General features: G+C 47.9%; 1 protein-coding gene across 1 annotated transcript in view; it reads left to right on the top strand.

Moving 5' to 3' along the window:
* The first annotated feature begins 5,110 nt into the window (after positions 1 to 5,110).
* NDUFA4 (NDUFA4 mitochondrial complex associated) overlaps positions 5,111 to 13,927 on the top strand; it is a 38,486-nt gene continuing 29,669 nt past the window's right edge. Inside the window, exons 1-2 of the mRNA XM_069201021.1 lie at positions 5,111 to 5,268; positions 6,798 to 6,886. Of these exons, the coding sequence (XP_069057122.1) occupies positions 5,227 to 5,268; positions 6,798 to 6,886 (131 nt within the window). The 5' untranslated portion in view covers positions 5,111 to 5,226. The remainder of the gene's footprint in view (positions 5,269 to 6,797; positions 6,887 to 13,927) is intronic.

The raw sequence follows: 13,927 nt of genomic DNA, 5'->3' as shown, positions 1-13,927 counted from the left end.
TAAGTACACCACAGAACCCTGCCCTATTTGGCACTTGCTCACCTTAATAGTGAGGCCTGCCTTCTGCAGGGCCTCTAACACTCTCCAGAGGTGTTGCAGGTGTTCCTCCCATGTGGAACTAAACGCCGCAATGTCATCCAGGTAGGCGGCACTGAACTCACCCAGCCCAGCCAACACCTGGTTGACCAACCTCTGAAAGGTGGCTGGGGCATTCTTCATCCCAAATGGCATCACTTTAAATTGAAAGTGGCCATCTGGTGTAGACAATGCTGACCTCTCCTTGGCCCCCTCAGTTAAGACAATCTGCCAGTACCCAGATGTTATATCAAACGTACTGAGGTACTTGGCAGCTCCCAACCGGTCAATGAGCTCATCAGCTCGGGGGATGGGGTGTGCGTCAGTCTTGCTGTCAGCATTGAGTCCCCGGTAGTCCACACAGAACCTGAGTTCTGGAGTGGCACCAGGTGCAGCAGCCTTTGGGACCAATACCACTGGGCTGGCCCAAGGACTGCTGGAGTGCTCAATAACCCCTAGGGTAAGCATCTTGGATACCTCATCCTTAATGCATGCCCTGAACCTGTCAGTCACCCTGTAAACTTTTTGTTTAATAGGTGTACTCTCCCCAGTGTCCACATCATGTGTGCACAGGTGTGTGACTGCTGGGATCAGGGAAAACAGTGAGGAAAACTGTTGCAACACGTGGCAAGAGTCACCTTGCTGCTCCTCAGTCAGGGAGGGGAAGAGGATCACTCCCTCCACTGACCCATCTTTTTCTCCTGCAGGCAGGAGGTCAGGAAGAGGCTCACTCTCCTCTTCTACCCCATCATCTGTCACAAGGAGCATGGACAGTTCAGTCCGCTCAAAGTGAGGTTTGAGGCGGTTGACATGCAGGACCCTTAAAGGGTTCCTTGGAGACCGTAAGTCCGCCAGGTAGGTGACTTCGCTGTTGCGCTCCACCACCTCAAATGGCCTATTTCACTTATCCTGGAGCGCACTAGGCTCCACTGGTGCCATCACCCACACTTTTTGTCCAGGTTGAAACTCGACCAGAATGGCATTCTGGTCATACCAGCATTTTATGTCCTCCTGGCTTGCTTCCAGGTTCTCCTGAGCGAGACTCCTAAAGCGGGCAGTCTGGTTTCTCAAAGCCAGCATGTAACTGAATACATCTTGGGGGGACGGGGGTTTACTAGGAGATTTCTCCAAATCTTCCTTAACCAGACTCAACGGTCCCCTCACAGGGTGGCCATAAATCAGCTCAAAGGGACTAAACCCAAGTCCCTTTTGAGGCACCTCCCTGTAGGCGAACAAAAAGCATGGCAAGAGGACGTCCCACTTCCGCCTCAAGGGCTCTGACAGGCCCATGATCATGCCTTTCAGGGTGCGGTTGAATCTCTCAACCCGACCATTACTTTGGGGGTGGTAAGGGGTGGTGAACTTGTAGGTTACCCCACACTCCTTCCACAGAGACTTCATATACTTAGATATGAAGTTGGTACCCTTATCAGATACCACTTCCTTGGGGAACCCCATGCGGGTAAAAACCCCCATCAAAGCACGACCCACCACAGGGGAAGTGATTGATGTCAACGGAATGGCTTCTGGGTACCGGGTGGCATGGTCCACCAAGACCAGGATAAACCTGTTGCCCATGGCTGTCTTGGGATCCAGAGGCCCCACAATGTCAATGCCTACCCTCTCAAAGAGAGCACTGACAACAGGCAAAGGCTGGAGGGGAGCTCTACATTTCCTCCCACTCTTGCCACTTGCCTGACAAGTCTAACAAGACCTGCAATGTGTGTCTGAGTGCCTGCGCATTAGGGGACAGTAAAAGTGGGTGACAAGCCTCTCAAAGGTCTTGTCCTGCCCCAAATGTCCAGCTAAAGGCACAACATGAGCCAACCCCAGTAGGAAGGCCCTGAAGCACTGGGGTATCATCAGCACACGGGCTGACCCAAGCTCAGGAACCTTAGGCTCGCTATACAGGAGGTCATCCTCCCAATATATCAGGTGTGATCCTAGCTCCTTGCCAGCCGTCTGGTCTGCAGCCTGCTGCTGCAAACCCTCCAAAGTAGGGCATGACTTCTGTGCAGCACAGAATGCTTCCCTGGTGGGCCCCCCTTCCTGCTGCCACTGCGACAGCTCAGGGATCTTCCCCAGTTCAGCCACCTGTTCCCCTGTAGGCTCCGGGGTGTCACCCTCAGGCTCTGCCTCCTCCCGGACCGTGGGAACTTCTGGGGCCAGTTTCCCACGCCCCCTGCCCTTCCTCTTCTTGGCGGTCCCCTGGGCCACTGTTTCAGGCTCCAGGGGCTCTTGATTACCCTGACGGGTTGCCATTGACCGGGTGGATACGCATACCCACCCAGGCAGACCCAACATCTCCAAGTGAGACCTGTGTTCCACCTCCTTCCAAGGGGAATCCTCCAGGTCATTGCCTAGCAAACAATCAACAGGCATGGTTGGACTCACAGCTACCTTCAAGGAACCTGAGAACTCCCCCCCACCCCCCCACCCCATTCAAAGGGAACCTGTGCCACTCTGAACAGGTGCTCTGAGTTGTCCACTGCAACTACTAGGCAAAGTACCAGGGGATCTATCTGCTCTTCAGACACCAGCTGACTCCTCACTGTGGTCACACTGGCTCCTGTGTCTCTCAGAGCCTCAACCCTCTGTCCATTAATGGTCACCCACTGCCTGTACTTCTTAGTGTTTTCAGGCTCTAGGGTTCTCTGGACCATCTCACTGTCCCCTAGTGAGACAAGGGTCATCTCAGCTGGTTCCCACCCACCTGAAACCAACTCCTCCCGAGCGCTACACTGGCCAAACCCTGGGACGGCGCACCAGTGGGTGCCAGTGTACTTTTGGGGCATTTGGGGTCCCCCCTCACATGACCCACCTGGTCACATGCACAGCACTTACATGGGGGACCACCTGCCACTGGCTTCCCTTTGGAGAACCATGGCTTCTTTTCACTGGGGGGGTTGGGAATCCTTACCCTGGGAATCAGTTTGGGGCCCTTTAGAGAACTCACCCTGTTTACCCTTACCCCCCCTTTCTTCTGAGAGGGACCCTGCCCACCCTTGGCGTGGTCTCCCCCATACCTCTTCTGGACCCTGGTGCTCTCCCAGCGGACCGCTTCCTGCGCAAGCTTCCTGGGATCAGTCAGCTTGCTGTCAATCAGGTGCTGCCACAGCTCTGGAAAACATAAACTGTACAAGGGCTCCCAAGCAATCAGATTGTAAAGCCCCTCATATGTAGTTACCTTACTGCCCTTCACCCAACCATCCAGTGACCTGCAATAAGAATCAACACATTCCAACCGTGCTTGGGATTCCTTCTTCTTGTAGGACCTAAACTTATCCTTGTACTGCTCAGGGGTAAGACCATACCTTGTAAGCAAGGCATCCTTCATGCTAGAGTAGGTGAGATTCTGAGCATCCCCTAAGGCTGTCAGTTTATCCCTCCCCTCTACCTCAAAGTGCTTCCACAGACCCGCCCCCCAATGAGCTTCAGGGACCAGATTCATGTGGAGAGCAGACTCATACCCCTTGAACCACAAGAATATGTCATCCTCCCTCTTTAGGTCTTTAGGAATGTGCGCCCCTCCTCTCAGGCTGCACTGTAGGGTTGCTGCCACCCTCTCTACTGGACTGGCTTCTATGATCCGTCTCTCTCAAGCTAAGCTCATGAGCCATCGCTAACTTCCTCTCCTCAAGGGCTAGCCTTCTCTGCTCCAATTGGTTCTCCATTTCTGCCTGTCTGTCCTGTAACTCTTCAGGTGTCAGACCCTTAGATGAGACACTGCTACCTGCCCTGGAGACCTTCTCCCTGGACATAACAGGCACACCCACAATACCATTGTGTACTGAACACTCTTCCTCCTCCTCCTCATCTCCCTCGTCCTCTGTGTGCCCTTCAGTGCTCTTGGCTGTCACCCAGGCCCTCAGCGCCTTTTGCAGCTCCTCCTTCCTGGATGAGCTCGTAATGGGACAGTCAAAACTTGTACAGAACTGCTTTAACTGAGCCGTGGTATAACTCTCCAATTTCTCAAGGTCAAAATCAGCTCCAACTGATGCATCTCCAGCTTGGGACATGATGAAGATTCAAAAACTAGTGCAAAGTTCCAAAGGCAGAAAAACAAGTTCCCTAATGAAGTTCCAGTAAAATGCCAAAATTGTGTTGAAAAATGTGGTTTTCTGATTCAAGTCTGCCTATTCTTGAAAGCTGGGAAGATGGTGATTTTAGCACCACAAACCCTTTGTTGGTGCCATTTTCAGGGAGAAAAAATACATGCTTTCTTCTGCAGCCCTTTTTCCCCCATTTTTTTTTTTTTAATGAAACTTTAGCTGTATTTTGGCTAGTTTCTTGGTCTCCTCTGTTGGGATGAGACAATTGCATTCTCCTCCAGGGGAACTCACAAACTCTGGGTACCTTTAGAATCCCTAGGATGTTGGGAAAAAGGGACGCAAATTTGGCGTGGGTAGCTTATGTGGACAAAATGTTATGAGGGCCTAAGCGCGAACTGTCCCAAATAGCCAAAGAAAGGCTAAGCACAGAAGGGGTGAAGGCCTGGGAGCGAAGAGGCTAAACTCTCACTTTACTGTTCTTAAGTTTATCTTTTCTCCAAACATCTCGGCTGCCTGCCCCGAAACCTAGGTGTACATGCAGCTAAATCAATCTCATTGCTATCCTGCGGGGGCACTGTTTTAATCCGAGCATCCGCGGGTAGGAAGACATTTCTTTCATGCTAGCCGCATCCACGGAGCTCACGTACTTTATAATCGGATTTATTTTTACAAAGGATGGGAAAAGGAGCTTTCGTAAAAGCAATTGTGCAAAAACAAGAGCAAACGACCTAAGTAGTGCTGGTTATTTAACTACGGTCTAATTATATAGTTAGAGCCAGAAGCCATCTAAATATTTATATATTTCGTGGCTATTTCATAATCAGAGTTGAGTTTTGGGGCAGTACTTGTTCATCTGTACCGGCCCCGCTCGTCATACTCAACGGCAGAGCTTCCATTCACAAATGGCTGCCGCTTCGTCGTTCGTGGAGCTAGCGTCGGAGGGCGGGCGCAGTGTGCCCTGCGCGAGTGACGGACTTCCGATTCCGTGAGGCGTGAGGTACGTGCTCTTCCGGCGTGGGTGACATTGGCAGGACGCTGAGGCCTCAGCAGTTCTTACTTTCTACGGGGAAGGGCACGGGCAGACCCGACAACAGCCACCATGTTCCGTACCATGCTGAACCATGCTAAGAAGCACCCGAGTGTGAGTTAGCGCTTGGGAGGAGGCGCGGTGTTGGGGGTGGAGGGAGAAGCAAGCGCTGCAGCTACAAAAGTGATCGGAAAGCGAAACTGGCGCAGTAACGACGATCGTACTTTTACAGCGAGTGGGTGGGGGCGGTTTGGGAGTAAAGTCATCGTTAATTTGCATTAACAGTGCTGGCTACGGAGAATTAAAAAATGTTAGCCTAGTAGTGCATATTAATTTCCATAAAGCCCTTCACTCATGTATTTGTGACGCATCCTCCAGACGTACCCGCGACCTACTGGTATCACCTCTGATGTCATTTTGTAGTACACTTCAATATAAATTCACTAGTGTGCCGCAAAATCATCCGTTTTTCTTTGCGATCATATTAGCAATGTCGCCCTGCAAGCGCTATTCCATGAGGAAGTCCTGACACGCAAACGCTGAAGGCCCCACTGACACTTGTCACACCTTCAAACGCAAAATCGGCATCTGGGGCCAGATGTACCAAAGGATTTTACCCATTCTGTCTCTATGGGAAAAAGCTTTCGTACATATGGTTCCTGGTTCTTTACCGCAAATCATGGGTCAACACACTGAAAAGGTAACATAATCTTTATTTCTGTCTCTGGTGTCAGCTTTCCCCAATTCGGCTAACCGATGCCACAGGAAAAAAAAATGAACCTTTCGCTCCCAGTCCACCGATTTTCTCATTAAACCACTTAACTAACACGCGCCAAACCCAAATGTGTGGCACCGTGGAAAGTCAGTTATTTCTCATGTATAGTTTAGTAAAAATGCTGGGTGCATTTTCCAACAGTATTTAGCAGCTGGCGTTTATTGGTTGGGTATTTACCTACATGTGCTCGCACTGCAAGGAAGGAAGGTCCATGGTGCTTTTGTTTGTTTGCAACAATACTGAAATTAAAAACAAACATGTAACCTTCCCGATGAAAGCGTCATTTGGTCCACGGCGGATTTGTCCTTGACATTTCACACAGCTACCGAATGACAGTGATAGCTTATGATATACTAGCAAAAACGTAAATACATCACTTAACATAATTACGATCAATCGGTATGCTTTCACACTACAGTGAATGAAAACATTTAATCATTAAAAAAAATTATAGTAAGAAATTGTTAAAACAAAAACGTATGACTTTAAACATTTAATATCTTTTGACCCCCCCCCCTATCGCCACCCTCCCTTTGGTCCTGGTGCCCCTTCCGGATATACGACTGGATCACCATTGATCCAGTTGTACATTTTCCTTAGATTGTTTACATTCAGGAGTAGAATGAATATCAAGCAGGATGTCTATAGTCTCAAAAGTGACACAGTGCGTGGTTAAGAAATAATAGATGCACAGCCCTGAATTTCAGTACTTGCTTAGGGAATGAAGACACACTTTGCTGGGTGCTTTTTGAAGGACCAATTATTAACTTGTTCAAGGATTAGCATGTAATGGATGCAACATCGTTTGCTGAAAGAAGCTGGTGTTTACTACGTTGACTGATGCTGACCCACCCCTTCTTCGTTCTAGTTGATCCCTCTATTTGCCTTCGTTGGACTCGGAGCTGTTGGTTCAGTCATGTATGCGCTGCGTGTGACTATGAGAAGCCCTGATGTTTGGTAAGTGTTCTTTTCATTACCTTTCCTCTAGTTCCATTCTTGTAATTGACATAGTTTCACACGTTAGTGTTTGTCTCTGTAAACTAGATTACCCTAAATTTTAAGACCAATGATATACTGTATAACTTAACAAGAGTTGACATGAACTTCTGATGCTAGTCATTTCTCTTGGGATGGTGAGCACCTCCCTCAAGCTACTTATCGTTGTAGCCTAAATAAGGCCACAGCAAGCCACATGTATTACTGAATTGGAGCCTTGTATGCTTATATTGTTTGCTGAAAAATAGCTACAATGACGTGGTAAGAAACTACACCCACAGAAGTCAAACAGTTAAACCTCGGATGACAAATCTGCACAGATTGCACTTCGTGGCCATTTATGACGAAACAACAAAGTAGCCAACATTTACTAGTCCCCTGGAAAACGTTTACCCTGTGATTAAATCAAAAGGGGCATCTACTTTAGCAGCAGCATCTTGACAACATTTTCTTTAGGAGTTAATCAGTCCCTCAGATTGCCTGCGATAAATTCTAGCCTACTCCTCACTACAAAACTTCGCAATTTTTATGTTTGAGAGTATTTGTTTATGCACAGCACGGTAGATCCACTCACAACACGTCAATCGTGACAAGGTCCTTGCTTGGACTTGTCCTTTTTAATTTCTTGACTTTCGTTTTTCAGCCAATTAGTCCTAGACATACTGCTATAGTGTGGATTATTATGATGTCGCCGATCCGCAAAACAGCTAAGCTCTATCTGTGGAAAAGATAGCCTCATGTTTTCCTCTAAACTCCACTGATGTAGAGGGAAATTCATGTTGAACTTGAGGATTGTGTTGCATCCTGGCCCTGCAGCTTCCAAGTGGACCCAAGTCATCATCTCTCCACCACCATGCTTGACAAGTGTTTGTGGTGATATGCAGTGGTTGTTTTTTGCCATGCAGGTAATTGTGCATTACAGCCAAGCAGCTTTACTTTGATCCCATCTGTTCGAGAAGTCATGCTGTTTTGCAAATAAACCAGTGTTTTTGTGGCGAGAAGGGTTTTTCTGTTGTTTGACTTTCCAGAAATGCCATGCTTGTTCTGTGTCTTGCTAATAGTTGAAACTTGAACTGTTTACCATATTGATTAAAGCCCGTGGATACATGGATGGATCTTTAGGGTTTTTTGTGATTGCTAAGGGCATCATAATTCTGGTCTGGTGGTGAAGTTGCTGGTGCACCCACTCCTAGGTAACTTGGTAAGCAGCTTGAATAATTTCCGTTCTTAAAAAATCTTTCTCGTTGTGGAATGATAGACTTCCTATCATTAATAGCTTTTTAGCCTTTTCCAGACAGGTGAGCAGCACACTCCTTTCTTTTAGACTGTCAGTTATATCTTTTGGCTGGGGTATGACTTTTTTTATCAGACAACGGAATGCTCCAGACCAAACAAGCAACATTTCTGTGTTTTTTTAAAATTATTATTTTGAAATACAGTTGTTAGCAAATCCAAAGACAAAATAATCAGACACTTGTTTAGAGGCACCCGATTTTAAGAGGTTCTTTTTGTGCTGGTCGGCACCACTGGATTTATTTTAAGGAGCTGGGCTACGTTTGGTCACCTCCGCAGGTGGAAGCTCTCAGGCTACAAGGTGGCTGTTCCATGGGGGCATTGGTGCTCTGCCCTGCCAACATTTAAGACATTGCAGGAAGCCTGGGGCTGCAGTAGCTGTGTTCATCATTTCTGAATATTATCTCGAACAGTATTACCCTTCAGAGATACAGGGTCTGAATCAGTGTGGCGTAAGCAGCCCACTGTGCTGGATCAGGGCTAGGGTACAGTCGTGAAGCCCTGCTCCCAATTCCTGGTCAAGTCCTGTGGAATAAATAAAACATAGCTGTATAAAGTTGTTTGTAGGTCCTAGCCGAGGCCACTGATTTTTGTGCCTTGCCCTGCGGAACACATCGGTCATGTTGCTGGCGTGCCAAAGGCAAGCCCGTCTGCACCAGGAACCCTGACTATCTCCTCCCCCTCCCCAATCCACTGATACACTGCTCTCAACCCTGGATGCTGCTCTGCTGCCATACTGCACCACAGGAGCGTTCTCAAGCTCTCTGCCACACCCACCACTTGTGCACCAACAGCACCCCATTCGCTTGCACACCAAATCACTCAAACGAAACATCGCACTTGCATACATGCACCCCAACACCCGCTAGCTCACCAAACTTGCCACAGAGGTATATGACCTACTTCACAACCACACTCTGGACCTGCTATTTCTCACAACAAAATGGCTAAACCCAGCCTCTGCACTAGACATCACTATCCTCGTCCCACTGGCTACAAAATGATTGTGCAAGACCATCAGAACAAGCATGGAGGTGGAGTCACCATCATATTCAAAGATGCCATCATCAGCCCACCTACACGGACACACCCACCAGCTGCAAAGAGCACATCACTCAAGATACACATCACAGCCAACTTCTTCCTGGGATGAACCCCTCATATTTAGACCACCTGGACTCACACCAGTTTCTCCAGCGACATCAGACTTCGTCGCACCCTCATCAAAGCCAGCACCTTTATCCTCCTCAGACATTACCTTTCACCTAGAAGACTGCACCGACCCAAACTCGGCCACGTGGCCTGCCATCACCACTGTCAAATCACTGCTTCAATGAAGACATCCATTCAGGGGCTCAATCTAATCCTTGTCCCACCACGCTTTAACAAAAGGACTCTGACCAATCCGTGAAGTACTGATACCCATCCTCAGTGCCTCCGTCGACCCAGCCACATTCCTGAACACCTGGAAACATACTGTTGTGTCCCTGGCCAAAAAACCATCTGCTGCCTCTGCAACGCTTTCCAACTACAGATGCATTTCCCTCCTACCATATCTGACAAAGGTCTTGGAGAGAGAATTATCAACTGATGCCTCAGCAACCACCAGCTCCTTGATGCCATTCAGTCTGGATTAAGGCCCAACCACAGTAAAGAAACAACACCTATTGGTGCCACAGACTACATTTGCTTGATCCTTGACAGGCGACCTGGCAGCCTTCATTCTCCTGAATTTGTCTGCAGAATTTGACAATGTCACACCCCATCCTCATCAGGTGCCTGTATGAGATTGGCATCCAAGGATCCGCTCTCTGCTGGATCTGCTCCTTAACAGATAGAATGCAAGTGGTCAGCTTGGCATCTTACTCCTCATAAGCCTAAAAACTCTATTGCGGAGTCCCTCAAATTTAATCTCTCAGCCCCACCCTCTCCAGTGCATACATGATCTCGCTAGCCAGTGTCATCTGTGCATACGACATCAACATCTTCTCCTATGCAGACAACTAGCAACTTAAACTCTCCCTCTCGAACAAGAAACAAGATCACCACTTGCATGGCTGAGATAGCTAGGTGAACGTCAACTGTCTCAAGCTCAACAAGGACAAGACAAAAGAAGTGATCTTCACAAGAACACATCACTGTGGGACTCCCAACTGGTGGCTAGCTGAACTCTGACAGACACCAGAAACCTTGGAATAATCACCAACCACAAACTGGACATTACTGCACAAGTCAGTGCCGTAACTGAATCCTGCTTCCACACCCTGAAGCTGAATGATGGGAACACCTTCTATGCCACGATTACCAAGCAGCTCACTAGAATAATGTAGACCATTGAGAACTCTGCTCCCAGACTCAGCCTCCCACACCAAACTCTCATTACACCACACCCTAGGAAACTACACTGGCTCCAACATACAAACATGCTCAATTCAAGCTCCTTACACACATTCGTTGTGCTCCATAACTCAGGTCCCACCTACCTGAACTATAACATTTCCTTCCACCAACCATCCAGACATCTCCACTCCGCAGGACTTCCACTCACCTACGTCTAGTGCGTGCACAGAACCAGATCAGGAGGACAAGAATTTTCTTACAAAAACCTCCCTCTCCACATCTAGCCTCCTCCCCTTTATTTGAATTCCTCAAGAAGCTTAAGACCTGGCTTTTCAATTTATTAACCTACTGTAGGTAGGGCTAGGCACCAGTGGCAGCTTGTGACCAGCAAAAGTGGTGGGGTGTAAGCTTTGTCTCCAATTCCAATGCATGAGTGTAACTAAATTTGTTTTGAGGGGCTCACTCATTCCCACTCTGATTCATGCACTCAGTTTCGTTTTCACTTTGATTCACTCACTTAGTCTCACTCATTCTTGCTTAGTCTAATTCATTCTCACTCTGATTTCCCTAGTTTCACTTGCTTCCACTAGTCCCACACGTTCTGACCCACTCTGGGCCTGATTTAGATCTTGTCAGAGGGGAATACCCTGTCACAAACGTGATGGATATCCTGTCTGCTGTATTACAGTCCCATTGTATCCTATGGAGATCATAATAAGGTGGACGGGATATCCGTCACGTTGGTGATGGAGTAACCCATCTGCCAAGATCTAAATCAGGCCCTCTGTCTCACTTATTCTCTGGCTAGCTCACTCATTCATTGTCTGACTAGCTCAGACTGTCTCTGTCATTGTCTGACTAGCTCAGACTGACTCACCCTCACTCATTCTTAGTCTCACTCTGCCACTCTTTTTCACTCGGTCTCAGTCAATTAATTTTAGTCTGATTCGATTCAATCTCACTGACTCGCCTAGTTTGAATCACTCACCAAATCCTACTCCAATCCATTAATTCAGACTGGGCAAAATTAGTCCCACTAATTCATACTGTCATATTCTAACTCAAATTGTAGCTCACTAAGTCTTACACACAGTGATACTCGCTACCATTCTCCCTCAGTTACTTGCTGTCATTCTCTCCCTCAGTTACTTGCTGTCATTCTCTCCCTCAGTTGCACTCGCTGTCATTCTCTCCCTCAGTTGCACTCGCTGTCATTCTCCCTCACAGTTAGTCATTCTACCTGTCACTATTGTTCATACTCTTCCTATCGCTCATTGTTACTCACTGATTCTCTGTTACACACACACACTCCCTCCACACGCACATTACGCCTCTCACAGATCACGTTCTTACCCATAAATACACTAGTGGTGGCTTTTTTTTTTAACATGTTAGTATTAATGTATTCTGCAACTTAGAGTTGAGGTAGTAAGCTTTCAATGCACAGCAAGCAAGGGATGCATATTCTAAAGAGAAGACCAATGTTCATCCGTCTATAAGAGGTATGCAATGGGATGTAAACAAAAACGTGAGCAGTTACCTCGTGTACAGCAATCTCCACTCATGCAGAGGTGGAATTAAAGAAACAAGACCATCTTTTTCTAAAACGTCTGCCAGAGTTTTCTGGTTGCATCTCTGCCTTATCTACTGGAAGTGTTCTCTGTTCTATTTTGCTGCATTGGCCCTGGGGGAGATTCCATGGAACATATGCCGTGATGCACATCGGAACAGTTGTGATACCACAAGGCAGACCTCTTCACAAATGTCACCCTCACTCTGGGAGCTTTCCCCCAGTGTTCGGGAGACCTTAGGGGATGGTATTCCACACACAGACCCATCTTTGGAAGTCTGTCTTCGGCAGTACCATAAAAAGCCAAGCGGTCCAGGTGCTCGCGTGACATGGTGCACCGACTCTTACTTTTTTTTTTTCTCCTTCCCAGAAATTCTCGGATGAATGCAGAAAATGTTTCAGGAACAAAATCTGCCCTTTTTGTGGACAGCTCTAAGGAATTTAGGGGCCTCATGGATGACCCGATAATTCTGATTGCCCATGGCAATTACAAGACTTATGGTTTTATCGCAGACCGAGACAATTTCCCTAATGAAAGCTAAGTTTCAGAGAGGCGAACCGGGGAAAGGGGAATTAATGAAGGAATTGGGAGCGGATTTACTTATTTACCAGTAATTCCTAATCAGAAGTAACTTTTTGGCTGATGCGGTACCTTGCAATGTCCTTGACTGCTGCCTTGCCGACTAAAGCACCTTCAGGTTTACGGCCCTGTTCTGAACTCGGTGCACCCTGCAGAGACCTTTCACTTCCTGACCTGCGACTGTGGTCGTGGCAAGAGAATGACATTTGTGGACTCCGTGGCCTTTTGTCCTGCCAGCCTTCCATCAGACCATTTCGGGGAGTTGAGCCTTTCACCAGTTACTGAATTTAGATTTGCTGTGTCGTCCATAAGAATCTTACCCAACTGTCCCCTCTCTGTTAATATGCATCTGAACACTAACTACACGTGGTCCACCTCAGATGCGTTGGTCAGCTGTCCATTGAGCAATTTGTCTATCCCACCTCTTACAAATACAAAGGATAGGTAAAATATAAATGTTTCCTTCCAGATAGAGCAGTTCAAATGAACTGGGGGAAGATCGCAGTGTTTCCGTCCCGCCCACTACGGCCTGTGCTTCCTTGAAAGCGTGGGCCCTCAAGGGCAACAAACGCTGGCTTGCTCTCTTGCAGCTTTAAGTATAAAGCTGCATGAGAGCAAACCAGCGATTTGTTGGAGCAGGTGAACTCAACCCAACAAGCGTCCAGAGGGGGTGTGCCATGCTCCCCCAGCTCCCAAACCGAGCTGGGTTCTCGGCCTGAAGTGAGCATGTCGTTTCGGACACAGTCCGAGACCTGTCCAACCCAGCATGCATACTGGACACCAACTGATGTGGTTGGCATTCGCTGCCATTCTGCCATGTGCCATCCCTACCTTGTGCCCTTCCCCTGGAACAGCCAGGGAGCCCAGTAGTCCTTAGACATGGAAAGGACTTGATTTGTGGCACTGGCGCCTGACAGGACAACGCTCTTCTACCCCGGAGTAGAAACCGCCGCTGCTAGGTACACACACACACCTACTAAGCGTCAGGATACCCTTTTGATTGCGTGCTTTACAAATACACATAACATATTGAATGCCAGTCATCCTTGGACTCCACCTTTCCCACTTTGCCATAGGTCAGTGTGGGTACAGTGAAGTTCACTGACCTCACCTAGGCCTGTGCTCATTGCTTCTTGTCCAGTTGGTGTGAACTTGTGGATGCAGTGGTGTTAAAAAATGGTAGGGGACCTCCTGTAAGATACAGGTTAGTGGCCCCTTA

Source organism: Pleurodeles waltl, chromosome 7, assembly GCF_031143425.1.
Source record: "Pleurodeles waltl isolate 20211129_DDA chromosome 7, aPleWal1.hap1.20221129, whole genome shotgun sequence".
NCBI classification, from domain to species: Eukaryota; Metazoa; Chordata; class Amphibia; order Caudata; family Salamandridae; genus Pleurodeles; species Pleurodeles waltl.
This window is presented reverse-complemented; position numbering and strand designations above follow the sequence as displayed.